Source organism: Panicum virgatum, chromosome 9K (genome assembly GCF_016808335.1).
Source record: "Panicum virgatum strain AP13 chromosome 9K, P.virgatum_v5, whole genome shotgun sequence".
In the NCBI taxonomy this organism is placed as follows: Eukaryota; Viridiplantae; Streptophyta; class Magnoliopsida; order Poales; family Poaceae; genus Panicum; species Panicum virgatum.
The window spans coordinates 42,733,705-42,755,616 of NC_053144.1; the positions used below are offsets into that span (position 1 = coordinate 42,733,705).

The 21,912-nt window shown below is 43.9% G+C and overlaps 2 protein-coding genes across 3 annotated transcripts; both read left to right on the top strand.

Annotated features, from left to right (window-relative positions):
- Positions 1 to 6,001: 6,001 nt before the first annotated feature.
- On the top strand, positions 6,002 to 10,328 carry LOC120651486 (serine carboxypeptidase-like 2). Its single transcript, XM_039928972.1, has 6 exons — positions 6,002 to 6,402; positions 6,525 to 6,670; positions 8,026 to 8,935; positions 9,034 to 9,147; positions 9,293 to 9,338; positions 9,432 to 10,328. Exons 1-6 carry the CDS (start codon positions 6,164 to 6,166, stop codon positions 9,516 to 9,518), a joined length of 1,542 nt encoding a protein of 513 aa, XP_039784906.1. The 5' UTR covers positions 6,002 to 6,163; the 3' UTR covers positions 9,519 to 10,328.
- Positions 10,329 to 12,021: 1,693 nt separating this feature from the next.
- LOC120651487 (serine carboxypeptidase-like 2) lies at positions 12,022 to 19,554 on the top strand. Of its 2 annotated transcripts, none has more exons than XM_039928973.1 (13): positions 12,022 to 12,441; positions 12,611 to 12,756; positions 13,114 to 13,190; positions 13,305 to 13,427; positions 16,054 to 16,174; positions 16,269 to 16,306; positions 16,389 to 16,490; positions 16,721 to 16,801; positions 16,906 to 17,085; positions 17,211 to 17,282; positions 17,492 to 17,724; positions 18,753 to 18,798; positions 18,948 to 19,554. In XM_039928973.1, the coding sequence occupies exons 1-13, from the start codon at positions 12,272 to 12,274 to the stop codon at positions 19,029 to 19,031; spliced, it is 1,473 nt and encodes a 490-aa protein (XP_039784907.1). In that variant the 5' UTR covers positions 12,022 to 12,271; the 3' UTR covers positions 19,032 to 19,554. The 2 variants fall into 2 exon arrangements, with proteins under 2 accessions (XP_039784907.1, XP_039784908.1); XM_039928974.1 differs by having other exon boundaries at positions 12,026 to 12,441; positions 16,054 to 16,156.
- The last annotated feature ends 2,358 nt before the right edge of the window (positions 19,555 to 21,912 follow it).

Sequence of the window (21,912 nt, forward strand, 5' to 3'; positions counted from 1 at the left end):
ACCAAAAAGAGACAACCCTCATCTTGGGACGGTCATTCCTCAACAGATGCGCATATTGATGTTGGAGCTAGAGAAATTTGACTCCATATTAATGGAAAAGAGGAAAAGTTTGACTTTCGGCCAAAGAAAGAACAATGTTTGATTATTTAGATCAAATTTGGGCCAAATCCTCAGAAGATCAGAGAAGTCGAAGTTACACCCCCTAAGGAGGATAGTCTCATTACCTTTGTAAAGAAATTCATGAGAGAAAACCAAGGAAAAGCAAAGAGGCCAAAGAAGAAGGGTAAATCAAAAATTCCCAAGTCCGGGGATCCATCTTCCACGCCACCTACAACACCAAAGAAGACCAAGAAGGTGTGGATTAAGAAGAAGACGTCAACGTCCTCTACAATTTCTCTAGATACGGATGATTCGACCTCAATCTGATCAAGTATGGAGAAGGTCCTGCTCATTGAACCCTAAACCAAGAGCTAGCTTGGGGGAGGTTCCCTCTCCTAGGTCAATTGTATCCTTTACTACTTTTAATAAAATAAATTAAAACTCATAAAAATAATAAAAATATTTATTTGCTTTATTTTCCTTCCATATGCACTGTAAGAATATTTTAACTTCTCTAAGTTGAAAAGATGAAATCTGCTCTGATCTACTTAACTCTCTATGTCTTGTTTATGGCTTAGTGTTCTCTTAAGTTTGACTTCGTTGGCTTTCTTAAATCTCTTGCCATGAACTTGAAAATCTTGTGGATTGCAAATGTTTGGTCCAAATCTAAGTTGTTGTGAGTCTAGATATGGTAAATAGAGCTCTACAATGTCATTCTAAGTAATGCTTGAAATCTGGAATTTTTGGTTTTCAAAATAAAAAGGAAGGCAACTTCCTCAATGATGATAAACTCCTACTAGAGCCATATGTCATACAACTTCAAATACCCTATAAATATCTTGCTTGCTATTTCATTGAGTTCTATCATAATGTGTGACCCTAGTGAGGATCTTTTTATGTTTTCTCGATCAAGATCATATACACGTCCACCTCCACTTACGAAATTCCTATATCGGGAATTATCATGATCCACCATCTCCAAATAAATGCTCCATGTGTTGACAATTTCTCTCCAAAAGCAACATCCCTGAAATATTTATATGTTTCTCATCGTTATCCCAAAAAAGAAAAGAAAGCCATGCCAAGAATCATGAAAAAAAAAGAGGGTAGCCATGTTCTAAAAAAGGGGGAAAAATAAAGGCGAGAGGGAGTCAACTCAAAAAGGAGTAAGTCATATTATCATCCATCTATCCACACACATGCACATCTTGATTTTGATTGTACGATTTGTTTCTCCATGAATACACTTTTTGACTTTACAACGTATGGAATGCAAGTTTGCCCCAGTCTTATACCCTACCTTGAGCTCCACAAAGGCTTTATCTTTAATATGGATGAAAAAGAGGCAAGATTGCCCTGGTGAGGAACCATGCACATCGAGTGATTCGAGCGAATCATTCGAGAAACTTAGTTTTGGTTTCAAAATGTTTTCACAAGAAAACCTCTGGAGGCTTGTTGTTCTATGAGTAAGTGTTGTTCTAGGAACCATTCTAACTCTCAACAACTCAAGACATGGAGAAGCTAAAAGCCTCGTGGATGAGCAAGGAGCTAAGGAAAAAGGTACACAAGACAACTTATTCAAATTTCTAGATGAATAAATTTGCTATGAGTTATGACATAACAAGCACGTAAGACTCGGTAGTGATTTTCTGATTAACAACCTGATTTGTCCTACTTTGCTCGGGACGAACAAAGGACAGCTTGGGGGGATCTTGCTGACGCTTGCTACGAACCATTTTCAGGCATCAATTTGATCAAAAAATCATGTGAGTTTGCATTTCTTACACACATCTATATCCAAAATAATGCCAAAACCCAATATGCCTTTGAAAAATATGCAATATTGGTTAATGAGCAAAAATGCAGGCTACAGGCACCTATTGATCTGAGGTAGAAACGCGTCGACCAATCAGAGCGCAGAATTCAGACTCACGCAAATCAAATGGCCCACCTCCAGGGCAACCATCTTAGGATAGGCGGCCAACTCACCTCACGAGGGCCCACAAGATAGCTTCACAGACGAAGTTAGGGCCGGTTGGAGTCGAGATTGGCTCGGCCGACCAGCCCTGTCGGCCGATGGCCCATGAGCTCTACCGCCTTTGATCTTTGATGTGTCACTCCCTGATTGGTCCCTAATGTCGGTTCAAGGAGGCTCAGCTGCTGCACCCTAACAAGAAGCCCCATGGCTCCCTATTATACATAGTAGGCGGTGTGAAATGAAGACACACCACAAGTTGCAAGGTCAAGCTTTCTCTCTTGCTTAGTTCTCTAGGTTAGTGGAGTTTTGGCTGAAGTAGTAGTCTTCGGGTCCCCGAGGTTGCTCAGGAGTTTCGGTATGGGTTCGTCTCTTGCTCTCCTTTGTAATTCTCGAATATTTGTAACAGACATATCTTATAGTTATTTATATTGGCATGACTTATATCCGGCGATGTCAGACATATACTTCATGATTAGTTTGTATGCTTATTTTATGCTTTGCATGATTAGACAATTAGCTTTAGTATATATAGTGGAACCCGTTCCAGTATTCGAACGATTGCTCTATCATGATGTATGTCCATCCGAAGGATGATCTTCGCGCGGGATACTAGAGTATCGTTTATTAATGTAGGCATGGTGTTTGGGTTAATTAAGTGTTGTTGGGTGTTGCTCAATTCCACGGTTTGTAAAGGTAGCATGCGGGTGGTGAAAACCCTATTTTGTGCCAGCAAAACCCTCCATGTTCGGTTAGGGGGTAGGAGGTCCATAAAGTACCATAACGATCTGGTCAGTCTTATCTGTGAGTTGTAAAGTAGTCTCTCGGTAGTACTATGTTGACTAGAGCTAGGATAATTAGCTAAAGAACATAAAACCCGAGCTTGTAACTTTTCCTTTCTCCCTGTCTTTATCTTATTCTGAGTTTAAGCATGAAACTTGTGTGTCACACTACCTCTATCCATTATTTATTTTACCCCTGTTTATTCAATTGAATATCTAATCAATATTAGTTCATCAACTTGTCAATATATTAACCGGCGCCTTCCCTGCGGAAATATAAATGATACCCGGAATACTCTCAGATAAAATGCTACAGGGGTATTTCGTGTGTTTGCGGATTTATTCGTGGTTTAAAAAATATTTGGCGTTCGTGGGTGCCACTGCCTAGGGACACCCAGCTGCTAGCGGTGACACTGGTGAACGCCAACACATCCCGGGATGTGGCCGCATGTCCTGGGACTGCACTGATGCGACACATGGTGGTATCCACACCATCCGCTCTTGGGTGTTGTGACGCAACCCGGGGGGAGAGACTCCCCTGGCCGGTCATCGTCCCGTCCGAGTGCACGCCTCCCCCTAATCATGGTATTCTTAAGGGGGGACCACACCGCCCTTGGGTTCTGTTCATCGGCATCAGGTTGGCCTCGACCTCGGGCTGGTTGGTTGGACCAGACGCGTATGTTGGCCTGGGTGCAATATAGATATACAAAGTGTTAAGTGTGTGTATGTGCGCGCGTGTGGTAACGAACTTACTCAATAGCCTGACTTTTTAAAGAAGTATTGTTGCAGGGTGTCTAGAAGCGCTTGAGGAGCTTGGGCGTGTCGTGCCTGACTACTACCCATATTTCCAAGTGTTTGAGGACGGTGAATAGGCTGTGACTGACATTTTTTTTTTGAAACGGAAACGCATTCCATAGTGACCTGTATTATACCAAGCAGCATACGTGTACAAGACCCAGACGATACAGGCACCTACTAGAAACATACAGAGGGAACAGCTGTCCACGCACATTTGCACAAAAGACCCTAAAGAAAAAGAATAATACAACGAAGTCCTGTAGATCTTTTGCACTTGCAGTGGCCACCGGTCGTCGCCGACGCCGTCGCCTTCCTCCGCCGTGACCAGGGCCAGCACCAGAGCAAGACGACATGGACACTGAGACCAAAAGGAACCCCATCGTTGCAAAGCTTTGACACGAGCCGCAGTAGAGGAGAACGAAGAAAGCGCATCGGCCGGGGACACACCCCGAGCTCCTTTGGCCATGGATCCGCCCTCCCCGCCGGCGAACGGCAAGAAAAGAGAAGCGGTCCACCCACCCTGCAAACCTCAACCCCACAGCCAACCCTCTGCATCCTGCCGGCGACCTCCAAGCCATACCTGGATGAAGAGTCGCGGCCATGTCTCCTACCTCGGAATCTCCGAGAACCGGAAGCAACCTCGCGGCAGCAAGGCACCCAGCTCCGTCAGACCCCGCCCTCACCAGCCCCTCGCCGACGCTGGAGAAAGCGCCACCGAGACGATGAAGGAGCCGGAGGGACTTATTCCACCGCGCCGCCGCCGTCACCGCCTCGCCGACGGCGCCCGGAAACCTAAACCTAGATGACCTAGGACCTACTCTACACTACCGGACAAGGAGACGCAGATCCCCCACACATCCGAGGCTCGAAAAGCCGCCGGAGATGGAGGGGATCGGCGTTCCCGCCGGCGGGAGCACGGGTCGCCGCCCTCTCGCCTCTCTCAACTGTAGCGCTCGGGAGAGTTCGAGAGAGAGTCTTTTTTGGCTGCAGAGGGGAGGGTTCGGTAATGTGACTGACATTGGTGAGAGAATTGCATGGTTCCGTAGCTGCCCAACCAGAGCTAAAGACGGGACACAAGCTCGACGGGTTTGAGCCTCTAGCAGGCCACGCACCACAGGAGATCCGTCATGGCTCATGATGACTCTTCTCGCGGTGAGAGTTCTCGCCGTGTGGAGCACGAATTCATGCATGTGCTGTGTAGCGTCGGTTCTAGCAAGTAAAGGTGGTTTGTTTGGTTGTGAGCCACACGTATCCTAATTCCTATCCTTCCCATCCCGTTTCCTCCCATATATATGGTTGTCTTGTTGCTAGATGATCGAGGGACCCGTGTAGTTATATGATTATATTTTATCTGAAGTAAGTACGATATACTAACTCTAGTAACAAAACTAGCTTGTAACACATCATCTTTCATTTCGTTTATTTTATTCCGGATCGACAGCAACATCAAGAAAGACCAACGAGAAGGAAGGGAACGATTCTTCCTCGTTGGAGAAAGAAGAAAATGAATGCAAGCTAAGGGCTGCTGTCCGATCCTGCTGCTGCTGCCTACCTAGCGTGCTAGACTTTGTGCGCGTTACGTTCTAGTGAGATTCGACGCACGCTAGCTAGATGACATGCATCCCCGCAGCACATTGATCATGTAGCTCTCGTCGCCGTCGACCCCCTCAGCATCTGTCGTCGTTTCCTACGCGCGCGCCGACCGATCGACTTCTCCGAGGCAGAGGCTACATAGCCAGCTTAGCTTACGCAATCAGTGACCGCATGCTAGCTGATACGCACGTCTCCATCAGTCTGCAGACTTTTTGATCTTTGCATTTTTACAGAGGGCCAAGGATAGATAAGATCGATGATGTTACATGTATAAAGATTCAACGTTATCGATTCAACCTTGCTCTGCTGCGCTGGTTGTTATTTCGTTCTAGGCAGACAAACAAGGGAGTAGTTGTCACGACTGCGAGAAGCCCCGCAAGGTCAATTCCGTGCACAGACGCTTCACTCGGTTCTAGAAGAGCTTATTGGCTGGACACGCTGGACAGGAATTCCGGTACAAATTTGCTGTTATCAATCTGCAGCACTCTTGTATGATCCCAAATTAAATGTTGGTACATAAAACTGAATATATAAATATATAGACTAAATTATGCGTGGTATGCTATATATATATATATATAAATTAATTATATACCAATGCAATAAAATACTTCTTAAGCTTCACAGATAGTAGTGTTTTTCTATATAAGAATAATATAAAGTTGAAGGTCCTGGGTGCATGCAGAGCGCAGGTACACTAGACTGACGTCGTCTATATACTCAAGATAAGAAAGTAGCGCTCCAACTTGGCCAGCCGGTGTACATGTGGCCGGAGACCGTGTGCGAGGGAGCTCCATAACTCTGGCCGGTAAATCTACTAGCCGCCTGCGCCGCTGTTATATATGAAGCGCAGCACAGCATATAATATATAGCAGGCGAGAGTCTGCTACTATATACGAGCGAGGCAGCAAGGGGGATGGGTGCAGCGGCTGCCATGGCTGCATCCTCTTCTGCTGCCCTGTCGTCATCTCCTCCTGCCTCGGGCGGCGGCCGTCGTCGCCGCTCGCCGCTGCTTCGCTGGGTTGCCGTGCTCATGCTCATCGTCGCAACGAGCAGCGGTCTCTTCTGGTGTGCGGCTGCGGCGGCGGAGGGCCGGAATGTGATCACGCACATCAAGGGGTTCGAAGGCCCGCTGCCCTTCCACCTCGAGACAGGGTGGGTAACGAGCAGCAGCTTGTTGAAGGAATTGTTGTGTACAAGGGGTAGTAGCTAGTGCCACCATGCCCATCATCTATCCGTTGGAGCACGGCGCTTACAATTCGGGGTATGTACTGCAGGTACGTTGAGGTGGATGAGGAGCACGGCGCGCGGCTCTTCTACTACTTCATCGCGTCGGAGCGGAACCCGGCGGAGGACCCGCTCATCCTCTGGATCACCGGCGGCCCAGGATGCTCGGCGCTCTCCGGCCTCCTCTTCGAGATCGGTCAGTAACTAACCCGCCGGCGGCCTACTAGACCCTAGAGATAGAAGAATTCCAGTTCTGTGGATACGCGTGCAGCTGCATGGGTGGCTGCTGCTTCTCGCTCGTCAAATCCTTCATCTCTCCTTCAATTCGCTTAGAGCATGGCTCCTAGATGCTACCCGGCCCGGCCGTGCGCACAACTCTTGTTCATGCTCATGCTTATGCTCATGGCCGGCCGGCACAGAGTGCAGAGACGCGTGCCAGCTAAAATTGTTTTATGACAGCCGGCGGGCCGGCGGCCGGCAAACATGCATCCACCGTTGTAATTAGTGTTGCCTTTATTTAATATAGTAATTAATTACCATAGTACATACCTAGCTTATTACTAGCACGTTACAGGACGACATTAGAGGCCACTCTGACTAGTTAACTTTGTATGCATGCGTGCGAGTCATACAGTGATGCGACCGTATACCGTGACCGAGCGGCAAGGTTGAGAGTCTAGCTAGCTAATAGTCTCTTGTAGCGGCCGCCTAAACGAGAGGATGGGGCATGAAGGCCTACGGTTTCCTCGTCCTTTGACAGCAACAGAGTGGCGCCTAGCCCGGTGCCTTTTCCTTTCTCTCAATCTTGCTTTCTTGTCTCCACGTGTCATTTCCCTGCATCGCTTGAGACAGTTATACATTGCCTCCAAGTTGGTAAATAAAAAAAAAGTCGTTTCAGTCTTCAAAACAACTTTGACCACACTATCTTTTTTCATAAAAATTTACAAATATAGTTAATATATACTTTTACGAAACTACATTTCAAGATAAATCAACTTACATCGCTTTAATATTTTCAAAGTCGACCAAAAAAATTATTTATAGTCAAAATTTAAAATGTTTGATTTAAGACAAACTCAAAACGATTTTCTTTATCGACACGGAGGGAGTATATGAGCGTTCCGAATTATAGATTGCTTCAGATTTTCAAGATAAATAGCTTTTACTTAATATATATGCATCTAAATTATAATACCGAAATTATCATAGAATAATTATGGAACCTTCTAGTGTACATACATTTTGAGTATATTGGTAGAGATCTAAACTATCTTAAATTGAAAGAAGCACAAAAGAGGTCTATAATTAGAGTTTATTCATGTTTTAATACCTAGAGTAGTACGTAGACTTGTATGGATCATAGTCATGGCATAAAAATTCAGTTTAGATCAAATTTTTTGGATGATTCAGTTTCATTTCGGTCTCCACTAAAATGGGCGAATTTCGGTGAAATTCGGTCATCTCGGACCGAATCGATATCCCAGAACCATGGTAGTAGCTCATCATTAACTCGCTCGTACGTATGTATGCATTGCCTTGGTGCGCCCGCAGGCCCTCTCAAGTTCGATGTGGCGGGGTACACGGAAGGGTTTCCGCGCCTGGTCTACTTCGAAGACTCATGGACCAAGGTGAGCAACGTCATCTTCCTGGACGCGCCGGTGGGCACGGGCTTCTCCTACTCCCGAGAGGAGGCCGGCCTCAACGTCAGCCTCACGGGGTCCGGCCGCCAGCACCACACCTTCCTCCGCAAGTGGCTGGCCGAGCACCCGGAGTTCGCGTCCAACCCGCTCTACATCGGCGGCGACTCCTACTCCGGCTACACCGTGCCCGTCACGGCGCTGGACATCGCCGCCACCACCAACACCGACGAGCCCAAGCTGAACCTGGTGGGCTACCTCGTCGGCAACGCGGCGACCGACGACCGGTACGACACCGGGGGCAAGGTGCCGTTCATGCACGGCATGGGGCTCATCTCCGACGAGCTCTACGAGGCCGCCAGGGCCGGCTGCGGCGGCGACTTCTACCAGACGCCGGACCCGGCCAACGCGCGCTGCGCCAGCGCGATGATGGCCATCAGCATGGTGACCTTCGCCGTGAACCCCGTGCACATCCTGGAGCCCTTCTGCGGCGCGGCGGTGCGCGGCGCCCCCGGCAGCATCTTCCAGGGCTACGGCGCCGGCGGCGGGCGGCGGTCGATGCTGGTGCGGGACGACGTCGGCCACCCGGGCTTCTTCGACGAGAGGAGGCTGGGCCTCCCCGTGGAGTGCCGGGACAACGGGTACCGGCTGTCCTACATCTGGGCCGACGACCCGGAGGTGAGGGAGGCGCTGGGCATCCACGAGGGCTCCATCGGGGCCTGGAGCCGCTGCACCATGCTGACGCACTTCAGGCACGACCTCACCACCGTCATCCCCTACCACGTCAACCTCACCAAGGCAGGATACAGGGCGCTCGTCTACAAGTAACCAACCATGCATCGCTGATCCTAATTATCAAGCTTATTTAACTACTACTACTACATGTGAGTGATCATCGGGCGATGGATTGGTGTGCATGCAGCGGCGACCATGACATGGACATGACCTTCGTGGGCACCCAGGAGTGGATCAGATCGATCGGCTACCCCATCGTCAGCGACTGGAGGCCGTGGTTCGCCAACCGGCAGGTCGCAGGGTGAGTTGCTGCTTGCTCACTCTGTTCTACTTTGTACCAATTCAGATTTCCAATCTGCTTGTCAATTGTCATTGATCACTTCAATTCAGCTGCAATTGACCATCCTTATTCCTTCTCATCGATCCATCCTTGTTTCTGTGGGTAGGTTCACAAGGACTTACGCCCACAACCTCACTTTCGCCACGGTTAAGGTATGGATGAATGCACTTGATCTCTGATGGATTCGGGGTATACACAATACAAATTACTGATGTGTCCTCGTCTGTTCTCCAAACACACGACAGGGAGGAGGGCACACAGCTCCGGAGTACAGGCCCAAGGAGTGCCAGGCCATGCTGGATCGATGGACCTCAGCAGCAGGACAGCTCTGATGATCGAGCTGCCATGCATGGCACGGGGGGTCTTGGGAATAATCAACACAGTATATACAGTAGTGGGCGTCCTTAACTTCCATCTCATTGTCAAAGATGTAATAAGATTAAAAACGGGCTTAAATTCATTGGGACACAGGCGCAGCAATAGGATCGGGGCAGCTTACATTTAACTATAGAGATGATGAGCTTATTATTAGCTCACTATACTACTTGGAACCTTTTACAAAAAGGAGTAGTTCTAACCAAAGATAATCTAGCACGTCGACAATGGAAGGGAAGTATAAAGTGTTGTTTCTGTAATTTCGATGAAGCTATTCAACATCTTTTCTTCGATTGTTAATTGGCTAGAATTATTTGGAGGATTGCACATGTTTCTTTTAATATTACACCACCCATGAATATTCTCCATATGTTTAATGGATGGTTAATTGAGCTTAATAAGAAGCTTATGTACAAAATTTTGGTTGGAGCTTCGGCTGTCTGTTGGGCAATTTGGTTAAGTAGAAATGACATGGTTTTTAACAACTCCAAAGCTGCTACTCCTTTGCAGGTAATATTCCGAGGGACACACTGGATCCGCTTTTGGGCTTTGCTGCAGAAGGAGAACGAGCGGCCTCAAGTTACTCTAGGGTGCCGTGTAATGGATGGTCTTTTAGTTATAGAATTTCCAATGGATAATTTTGTGCTTGTTTCTCAAGCTAAGTCGTTTTTTTTGGTGTTCGGAAGAACTTCGAGTGTAATAATGAACAGCTATATGCATAGTTTCATGCTGCGGCTGAAATATTAATATATTCCCGTTTCTAAAAATACTACTTGGAACCTTTTTGACCAAGATACTACTATTCCCCAAAATACTTGGCACACTTTGCATACATGTCTCAATGTATGCATCATTTTTACCCCTCAACTTATATAATGGTGCATCCTATTTGGGCTCTTAGTAAAAAAATCGAGGACTTTTTGGCAAAAAAAAAAGATAGCTATGAGCGGGTTGGTCTCCGTTTGCTGTCTCGCAGCGCTCCCACGGTGTCATCCCATGGGTTACGTGCGAGGAGGCAGCTATCTTTAACAAACCCTGATTCTTACAAATACGAGGAGAACAAGCTTGGGCATGAGCGTTCTCGTTGGCCGCAGCACAGGCAGGCAAGCATGACGCACCGTTACATCCTGTTCTTAAAGGAAAAAATCAAATGCATAACTATATGCATAAAGGATCAATTCTCATGCATATGTCGATGTCATAATGCAATAATCATCAACAATATCAGTATGGGAAGAATTACAAAGGCGATTTTCACTATGTTGTTACTTATCCAGTGCAGCTATAGCTTAAACTGTACTAACTTATAGCCGAATTGGAGACTGAAATAAATCAAGACTCTGGTCGAGATCATGTCGAGTCGGTTATTCATGGTACCTCCTGCAATCGGTATCACTCTGTTCGGCTTCTCTGGTTTCGTCTTATTCCGGCTTATTTTCTCTAACAGAACAATATTGAATGGAGTGATAGCTAGTCACCAATATCATCACACTTTGACTAGTAACACCTATAAGAAATATACTATCTTAAATAGAAAGACTTGTGCATTATTTTTTATTGGAGGAAGTAGTAATGAAAAAAATACATAGGCTAGACTGAAACCATATATACCACAGACTTGTGGAGCCATCCATTCATTCTTCCTAGTAAGAAAAATCCTCCCTTCTGGATGTCCCGTGCCAAGGTTTGGAGGTGCATCTATCTAATCAACCAATGACGAGACGGTGCTGTTTGTTTCCAGATACTATTTTTTAGTCTCAATCACATCAAAAAGAATCTTACTACTTTGAAGTATCAAATAAAATTTGTTTATAAATTCTTTTTGACAGCTGAGTGCTAATTTGCGAGATGAATTTAATGAGCCTAATTAATCCATAATTTGCTACAATGATGCTACAGTAACAATCCATTAATCATGGATTAATATATTTTATTAGATTCGTCTTGCAGTTTAGCCCAGGGTTCTACTGTTAGTTTTATAATTAATTTTTATTTAATACTTCTAAATATTAAAATCCTTTTTGATGTGACATGAACTAAAGTTTAACCCCTGGAACCAAACAACTCCTAGACAGAGTGCATGATCTGCAAGCGGGGTAATCATCTATCGAATCAGCTAGGAGTAAGCAACAGGACTTTCCTGGTATAATCAATGTTATCACGCGGCACGGCGCGTACATTAGACTGAAAGCTACCCTTGATTAGCTGATTTTTCCTACGGGATACGCTTTGGCTCTACGCTATCAAGTTGGCTGGCTCTATGACTATCATGCCGCCCGTTTTCGCGTCGTGTCGTATTCCTAGTCCTAGAAATTGAAGGAAACAAGGCACGACGAGGAGGAGACGCCTGTGCCTCTTCCTCTTCCTCTGTGGGAGGAAGAAGGGATAGAGAGTGATATATCCTCCTCTGCTCCGGCTTAGTCCAGTGGACAGTAGTCGATCGGTCGATCGTCATGCTCATTAGCTCTGCAGACACCAGACAGAAGAACTAACAGGGTAGAGAAGTGAAGAGCAGAGAACAAGTATGGAACGGAGCTGGAGGAATTCAGGGCAAGGCAAGAGAAACACACGCATGTGGACAAACGAACCAACGAACAAACCAACAAACAGAAAAGTTGGAGAAAGAGAGGCGCGCACGTCTAGAAGTATGGAAGTATAGTAGTAGCGGCCTAGCAGCAGGCCTCCACCACCCCTGGGCCGGCCGGCCACAATGGCACGAACAAGGTTCCCCGGAGAACTCCGCTACTGCATCATCTTCTTCTCCCTGCTCTGCTGCTCCTACGCTTCTTCCCCGCCGCGCCCTCTGATCTCCAACAGCAGCGGCGTCATCACCCATCTCCCTGGCTTCCAGGGACCCCTCCCCTTCCACCTCCAGACGGGGTGCGTCCTCTAGCTAGCTATAGCAACTGCTTGCCCTCCCTGGACCATGCATCCATCGACCTGTGCTTGTTTTTTTTTTAAAGTTAAATCGACCTGTGCTTGTGGTCTCCCTGCTTCCTGGCCGCTTCCATTCCATATGAACATGGTGAATTCCTCGTGTGTGCATCAGGTACGTGGAGGTGGACAAGAGCAATGGCGTTCGCCTCTTCTACTACTTCATCCGCTCCGAGCGCAGCCCGGCCGACGACCCTCTCATGCTCTGGCTCACCGGCGGCCCCGGCTGCTCCGTCCTCACTGGCCTCGCCTACGAGATTGGTATGCAGCTATACAGCTAGCTAGTGATCGATCGAGCTGTTCTTCCTTTTCTTTCCTCTTTTCTTTTCTTTTCTCTTCTTTTATTTTATTTTACGCTGCATGCATCATCAGGAACAGAAAGCGCCATGCTCCCTTCGATGCACACGAAGGCATCCCCGTTGTTTCTCCAATAGATATATATGCCTAGATTGTCCATTTCAAACGTAGCCATACAATTGCAACCTATCGACGTTGTCGTTTCCTTGTTTTGCCATCGTCATGCCTTGGTAGTTGCTATCGTTATCTTGTTTCATTCATTCGATGAAAAAAAAGCAGAGAAAAGAATGTGATGTGTACAACATTGTACTACTTTTGCAGGCCCTCTGAGTTTCGATGTTAACGGTTATGTCGATGGCTTGCCTAAGTTGGTGTACAATCAACATTCATGGACCAAGGTTAGTACTTCATCTGTGTATCTGTCTATCTCTTTCAAGTTCAAACCATCCATGTATATGGCAAAATGCAACCTGTCATTCGTCCTTCAATTCAGTCGTGTTTGCCCAATCCAGGTGTGCAATATCATTTTTCTTGATTCTCCAGTTGGTGCTGGATTTTCGTATTCCGACACGGAGCAAGGATACATTTCAAGTGATACCAAAGCAGTCGACCAAATTCTCATCTTCCTCAGAGAGGTCACATCTCTTGCCATCTATTATCTTAATATAATAGTGTTAAAAGAAGCCACCACTGTCGTCGAGAGGGGCTAGAAATTCTCACGTGAATCCAAAAAAGAGAAAATTTGCACTGTTGGATTTTAAGAAAATCTAAAGAAGCCACCACGTTCGTCGAGAGTGGCTAGAAATTCCCACGTTAATCCAAAAAAGAGAAAATTTGCACCGTTGGATTTTATGAAAATATAACGGTCTATATTATTCTAGAGAATCCATATTAATTTAGCATTTCCTATCAGATTTAGACTCCATTAGCTTTCCAAACGTAAAAAGGATTTGTACTCCATATTTCCATAATCGGTTAGGTAAATAAAAAGGTAAAGAGGAAAAAAACTTAAATATTTTTTTGAGCAAATCCACGTTAGGTCGGTCAGGTCCATGACCGACGCTGACACAAATGTGTTTACCCTCATCAATATATAAATAGAATGTTAATGCAATTGGTACAACTTTGGTGTTGCTGGAATTTTTCTAACCAAAATAATTTCTCCATCTTCTACCGTCAACCTGGCCACAGATTCATCCACAGGATCACAAGTATTTGGACAACATGAATCTACCAGCACATCAAGTGTGAACTAATTGACTAGCACATCATATTTATTACCTGGATCGCACATGCTGCTACAAAAAGTTTTCAATTTATGTCAGGTTTTGCATATAGTAAATGTCCATACAAATATATATACAACTGCAAATCTTTAGACATGACCAACAAATACCCTTTTGGCGAAAACATCATCATGGCATAAAAAAAACTTAGGCAGCTGGCAACAAAGCATGGAACATTAAAGAGAAAATAATAAGAATGTGGAAATAGATTAATTTTGCAGCTAATTTTGTGGATATTATGTAGAGTGTTAAAAAATCAACACATTCGCCAAGAGGGTATAGAAATTCCATGTTAATCAGAAAAAGAGAAGTACACTGTTGAATTTTATGAAGATTGAATGGTGCAAGCTAATTCAAAGAATCCGTACGCGTAATCGAATACGGTTGAAAGATATACAAAACAATAGCAAGCAGTTGTTTAGATGCTAAGAATTCGAAAGACCGCGTCAGCTGGTTATTCATCAGAAATTCACGAATTGTTACTCTCCGCTCCACATTATTACTCTCCGCTGACCTGTCCTTGATGGCGGGCCTATCATTGTCTAGGTCTTGCGCCCTCCTCTGCAGCTCTCATATGTCCTGTCCTCTCCAAGCTGTGCACTATACATGATGGTTGTACTTGGTGGGCTTGCGATACCCGAATGTGAGCCCTTCCAGATTGGCGAGCGCGCTGAAGTGGAGTGGCAGGTCACATAGATTGAGCAGCGAGGAGCGGCGGGAGACTAGATAAAAGGGTTTGCTTTATTAAGCAACATTGTCTCAATGTGAAAACATTCAAAGGAAGCTTTAGGTTGTGCACATGGAGAGCAACAGTTCTCGCTAAATCAATGGGGATCAAAACTCGTATAACTAATTGGCCAAGTTGCGGCATAGAAATAAAACAGTCATACATGGACAAGCTAGATAGCATTGTGGCAACATTGAAGAATACCGATCCTTGATGTGGAATGGTGCATTTTTTTTTTCTAATTTTATAGTAGATAAAGAATACTAATTTCACATGCAAAGACTAGAAATATTTCATGATAATTCCAATAAAATATATGATTAAATAGGAAACATTGAGTTTTAAGATGATTCAGTGATCTACAAAAATCCAAATAATCAATGTTGAATCTGAATATCAAATAAATAAATTTGGAATTATAAATGGAAAAATATTAGTTAAACAAAGAGTCCATGGTGAATACGATTAATAAATATATAAATTTGAAATAAAAAATAGTAGTTCATTTATATATGAATTGAGAAGCAAAATAGCTAAATAAAGGGCGAGTACGCGGAAATCTATTTCTGACAGGGTCTGCCAAAGAAAATTGTTTTTCAATTTCTATTTAGATTGGGTCATTGGGAAGCTAATTAATTGCATAGAGAGCCGATGTATAATACAATTTGTTAATAGTTAAATTTCGAATTAAGACTTAATTACTGTGACAATAAAAAATAATTTACACCATTGGTTTTTTATGATAATCTAATGGTCTACCTAAAGAATACATGACGAATAGCTAAATTCAGAATTAACATAGTAGGAAGATTAATAGTAGTACCTGATTTTAAATTAGAACCAAAATAGCAAAATAAATAGCAAAATAAATTCGAAAAAATGTAAAACATATATCAGATTCCAGCATAATAATTAAATAAACAGACCATGTAGAATATGTTAATTGCTAAATTAAAATAAAACTATTATACTCATACCTTTATATTTTTGAAATGAAACTCCCCCATTAGACAATGGAAGAGGTGAAAAATGATAAATATGGAGAAAACCATTGTCATGGACAATTTAAAAATATTTAAATAATTTATTTTCAAATAAAATGAAGCCAAAATGTTAGCCGGAAAAACCTAGCTACCCGCGCTATTTGCGCGGGGCACCTTGCTAGTTAAATTTATTTTCCAGTTATAAGAAACCCTAATTGACAATAAGCATCTATATGCATTCTAAAGTAATTAACTAATTTTGCAGTGGTTGGATGAGCATCCAGAGTTCATGTCAAATCCTCTTTACATCGCCGGCGATTCGTACTCCGGCAAGATAGTACCAACTGTCACATCTGAAATCGCCAGAGGTAACTTACTGTTTCATGGTTTCTGTTGCCTTTTTTGTTTTTTTTTTCTTCACATCCATTTCTCTCTCTATGCATTTTTTCTCTATGAATAACTTAACTAGTAACTTTCCAGGTAAAGAAGATGGCCGTGAACAAAATTTCAATCTGAAGGTTTGATCATTGCAGTACAATTAGCCATAATTAATAGCTCTCAATATAAAGGTTTCATAGTGTTTCCGACTATCATGTTCAGGGCTACGTCGTAGGCAATCCAGTCACAGATTTTGACTTTGATGGTCCATCCAGAATTCCTTTTGCTCACGGGATGGGTATCATATCGGACGAAATATATGAGGTGAGAATGGACAAAATTAATTTATCATCTGTCACGGTTTTTAAGACTTAGCTTAACGCACCATTTACTTTGCAAATTTCAATAAAGCTTAGTGCTCAGTTCCTTATATGACGTCAAGTGTGAAACTATACTTCAACCGATACTCTGGCAATTAAATTGTTTTCAGTAGAGTGGTGCAATAGTGCTCTCCCTGTTCAGTTGCTTATTTTCTTGCTTCTTGCTGTTTTCAGTCATACAAGAAGAGCTGCAGCGTTGGCGACAACAGCCACCAAAGCATTGAGTGCATCAACAGCCTTTACGCCATACAAGAGGCACATATATTTAACCACTATTACCCCATTCTTGTTTCCAAGCATGACATTTCTATTTAACGGCTACAGAGTGACTGACAAATTAAATGGTTTATTTTTCAAAGTGCCTCAAAGGCATATGCCCAAACCATGTTCTGGAGCCCCTCTGCGCTTTTGCAAGTCCTCATGCTCACAAGATGGAGACGAAGCCAAAATTAAATTCAGGCACGAGGGAGATGCTCCAGCTCCAGGAGTATACTGCAGATGCAGAGCTTCACTTGTCTGAGATTTCATTGCAATGCAGAGTCAGTGACCAAATGTGCTCTCCCATTTTTTTCTCCCTCTTAATACTTGGGGCCTTTTTTGGCTTATGTGCAGCTTTCAAGAGATCTAATCTGATGTCTCAAAACTATCGCAACATTCTTGGCAGACTGCAGGATACATAATGTCCAGCATATGGGCAAACAATGCCTCAGTAAGAGAGGCTCTTGGTATTCACAAGGTTTGACAGCTTAAAACTGATTTTAAACAAATGAAGCACACTCTCCTGTACAATATGTTTATGACTGAATGATCATACTCATGCTAGAGCGATGCACTAATGCTGAATGATGATACTCTGCATACATGATTCTAAAATTTAAACAGAACTTGTCCTCAGTTTTGCCTTTTCTTAATCTATAAACATAACTCTTAAAGTCTACAACACAGGGAACTGTTCCTTCATGGTCAAGATGCAACTACTACATACCTTATAATAGTGATATTCCAAGTACGGTGAAATACCATCTGAACGTGACCACTAAAGGCTACAGAAGCCTTGTTTACAGTGGTGATCACGACATGGTTGTACCTTATATCGGCACGCAAGCCTGGATTAAGGCACTTAATTTCTCTATTGTCGATCGCTGGAGGCCATGGTTTGTCGATGGGCAAGTTGCAGGGTGAGTCCGTATTACAGTAACTAGTCTATCAACCCGTGCTCCTGCACGGACTAGTTAGAGATATCTAATAATTTTTTATCTCACATTCTCTTTAACCAATTAAATATTTTAATCTAGTATTATAAAGATACATATTTATCATTATGTAATTGTAATAAATGTGATAGGTTTAGTTACTAACAATTTTTTCTCACATTGCATCATACCTCCATATATGTTTGATATGTATTTAATTGAACACTTTATTTGAGATATGTGGACAACATGAAAATTAGTATTTTTATCTCTTCTCTTATACATGAATATATGGTGACACACACATTATGGTTAGTATTTTTATATAAATAATAACATAAATAATATACTAATAATGATAGAAATAATAATTTAGAATTTATATTGATGCACTTTAAGATTTTATTATAATAATATAATTTTGATTCAGATTTGGGGTTTATTTCAATTTTTTATTATGATATCATTGAATATTATATACAAAAATTTAGGGAGTTATTTGATATTATTTTATAATGGCATAAGTGGATAATTTACATGAAGATTAGGGGGTTACTTTAGATTATTTTTTATAATGGCAGAGGTGGGTAATTTAGATACATGTGTATAGGGTTACTTTACTTTATTTTCATAATGGCAAAGGTGGGTAATTTATTAGAAAAAGATATCAGATCCAATGGCTATTATGATTAGAGTTACTGAATTGATGGCCAGATGTTTCTGAATTTTGTGAGAATTTGTAGAATTTCTCTATTTTTTAGACTGTCCACCTAGAATCCTAAGTGGCATCACCTGGAGGCTAGGAGCCTCCAATTAGTAATAGTAAGATTGGTCTAGAAACACAATTACATGTTATTCAGACAGACAGACTACTGTCCAAACATGAAACCGCCAGATGCAGAAAATGGAAGTAGAAAATAACCTGATTTTACGTGTCCCTATATCTCACTCTAATGATTCTGACAAACTCAATTATGCAACAGCCTGTCTGACCGAATATACATTTTATGCAGATTTACAAGATCATACTCTAATAACCTTACATTCGCAACTGTAAAGGTGAGAACGTGTATCTTCAATTCTCAATTATCCATCCAGTGGGGAAGCCTTTCTTGTTTTGTTATGTTAGTATGAATATTATTGTCTGACATCACACCAAAAAGATCGATCTTAATACATTCCTCTGTATGTTATGGTTTGCATCATAGGGCGGTGGTCATACCGCTCCGGAGTACATGCCAAGGCAGTGTTTTGCTATGTTTGAAAGGTGGGTTTCTGGTGACCCCCTCTGATGGCGTGCATTCGAGCTCCAAGTTTCATTAATTAGTTACTCGCTGCAATACATTGTAAGAGAAATGCATTGGTTGGTATGGAGTTTTGCAAGGAAGCTGATGTAGAAAGGAACAAGGAAAAGAAATGTGGAAGGTAGTCTGGTTTATATGCAAATTACTCTGTGTATATCATCTATTCATCATTTCATCCTGGTGATGGATGAAAAGGATTCCATGTCCGTTCCAGAGCAGTGAAAAAAAAAACACTGAAAAAGAAAGGAAAAGACCTCAGCATCTATACAAATATGATAGGTGAAGAAAAGGAAAAATATCAACCATCTGTACAACGTTGGTGATTATTTGGATGTATATACACCAATGATCCTTCAAACCACAGCGCTGACCAGGGTCAACTAATTTTTATTAAGGAGTAGAGTTGTATCATTTCTCACTCCAACACACACAATGCTCTAGGTTGGATTAGATTATCCTGCATTCTGTTTCCTTTATAACGTAACGAAGTGGTCTTTCAGCCATTGATTCACACTGGTTTTTCATAAATAGAAATATAAACTAAGAGTCTGAGATCAACATCACAAACACAGACACAATTTCAACTATAATATCCAAATTTTGTGTCTTCTTTTTCGAGAACCTGAGCACATGTTACATTAAGAGAAAGAAATAATAGTTCAATGAAGCAGCTTTGATGATGGTCTCGAAGCGCATGTTGCAAAGGTCACTGCACATGGTTAAACACACAATATAACTACAACACAAAGTATGGAAATAACCGAGCCCACAACACAAGAAACTACAAGGCCTCATAGAATGGACCACCAAGCACATTGCAGCGGTTGCAGCTGTCAGCGTGGTGGGAGATGCGCAGAGTGGCACCCCTGGTGACTGGAATGATGTAGCCCCGACGGTTGTCATCGTCCATGTCCGTCTCGGATTGGGTATCGGAGTCGCCAGAGTCGAACACATCAGGAAGGATGACCGCTAAGCTCACCATCCAGGGTAGCGACTGTTAGAAATATGCCCTAGACATAATCATAGAGATGATCATATTTCATTGTATCCAATTGGGCGAGGAGCGGTGGCGGCGGCTTGAGCTCCTCCCCTGCCTTGTCCTGCGGCCGGGGCTGGTGCTTGTGGGGGTCGTCCTCATCCGCGACCTCCTGGACAGCCTCGTGCGCGTTCAACGGTAGCAGCTTCTTCCTGGGCGGCTTGCCGGAAGCGAGCGATCAGACGGTTGGACCTCTGGATGGACATCTTCTGCACAAAACATATCCCAGACACGTTCTAATATGGCACGTCGCTCTCCAAAACATAGGAGTAGTAGATAAATAATTACAACTATAAGTTATACTCAATGGGAAAATCCAAATAACAACCATAAAAGCATAAGATCCATTCATTCATTCGTGCAAGGTACACAGGACACTGGGGTTATCTATAGGCCAACTCCCTTAGAGATCTCACACCCGACTCACGCTCTAAGAGTACATCGTGATAGCATACCAAAGGGTGACTCACACCTAGGAAACCTCGATCCTCATGACTACTCTGCCGTCATAACATCTCGGCGTACAGCAAGACTCATGAAAACTTACGCCAGAATGGGTCATCGGCAAACTACCTATCTACATCCTACTCTTATTGACTCGAGGAAGACCACCTACTCAGTAGCAACACGTGGCTTCTTGTAAGTCAACACTCTCTTGCAGTCCTCAGGGTATCCCTCTGGAAAGATCCCATTGATGGCGGCGAGGGCCTCTAGCACCTCCTTCGTCTCGACGGCCGGTGGCAAGTCCTCGTGAGCAAACTTGTGCAACAGAAGCTCTGTGGGGATCAACTTGAAGTCTTCCTTCCAAACCATGGGCTGCTTCTCCTCTGGTAGCTGGCTTGCCAAGGCTTGGATCTCCTTGACTCTCATTGCATCGGACACTGCCCAAGTCTCCATGGCACGTGCGGCCCTATCCCGTAGGAACACAGCAATGCGGGTGAGTTTAGCGATGTTCCACTTGTTGGCCTCCAACCTAGCCTCAACTTCCTTGACCTTGTCGTCTGCCCTCGACTCAAAGTAATCCCGAAGGTTGACGTAGTCCTGAAGTTCCTCCAACTATCGTTGCAGATCGCGGGTCACTGCCCAACCTCCAACTTGTCGATGGTGTCACGGTGTCACCGCTTATGCAGAACCCCTAACCACCGCCAGATCAGGCGTGCCCGCGCGCGTTCCAGAGGCAGAGCTAGTTCAAAGCGCTGCGACGCGGAGGGTGGCGTCAGCGACGGCAACCACGACGATATCAAGCCGCTAGCTCACGTCGCTTGCCCCTTGCCACCGGCCATTCATCTCCTGCCGCACCGCCCGCTCCTCCTTGCAATACTCCGCTTGCATCACGTCAACTTCGGACAGGGGTCGGGCGAGGCGGAGTCCGCGATTCTTGTCCGAAGAAATTTTACCACTATAGCTGTGCTATAGGCCTACAGCCTGCTATTTAGAACACTGCTTATTACTAGCACACTACGCTCGTGACGTTGTTAATTTCAGCAACTCTATTTTTTGGATTAATTGTTACTTTAATGTCTATTTAATTTTATAATATTATTATCTCTTTGTGCGATTTGTATATTTTAGTATAAAATTTTACTATCACGTAGCAACACACAAGCACGCTACTAGTTAAAAAACAAAACAGATTGTGGTCGTGGGCCAAGACGCCTCGCCTATCTATAGATGTCCAAAGGGCCAGCCCGGCCCGGCCCGGCACGACGTCGGGCCGGCACAGCCTGTTAGTGGTCGGGCCATCACGGGCCGTCGTGCCTCACGAGCCGGGCCGCTGCGTGCTTCGTGCCTGGCCTTCGGCCCAGGCACGACACTATGGGCCATTTTTTGGGC

Excerpts from the sequence above, each read along its gene's own strand:
- LOC120651486 (XM_039928972.1), top strand. The coding sequence starts at position 6,164 with ATGGGTGCAGCGGCTGCCATGGCTGCATCCTCTTCTGCTGCCCTGTCG. Across the intron at positions 6,671-8,025 it reads CGGCCTCCTCTTCGAGATCG|GCCCTCTCAAGTTCGATGTG; the intron begins GTCAGTAACTAA and ends GTGCGCCCGCAG. Across the intron at positions 9,148-9,292 it reads GCCAACCGGCAGGTCGCAGG|GTTCACAAGGACTTACGCCC; the intron begins GTGAGTTGCTGC and ends TTCTGTGGGTAG.
- LOC120651487 (XM_039928973.1), top strand. The coding sequence starts at position 12,272 with ATGGCACGAACAAGGTTCCCCGGAGAACTCCGCTACTGCATCATCTTC. Across the intron at positions 12,757-13,113 it reads TGGCCTCGCCTACGAGATTG|GCCCTCTGAGTTTCGATGTT; the intron begins GTATGCAGCTAT and ends CTACTTTTGCAG. Across the intron at positions 16,491-16,720 it reads TATCGGACGAAATATATGAG|TCATACAAGAAGAGCTGCAG; the intron begins GTGAGAATGGAC and ends TGCTGTTTTCAG.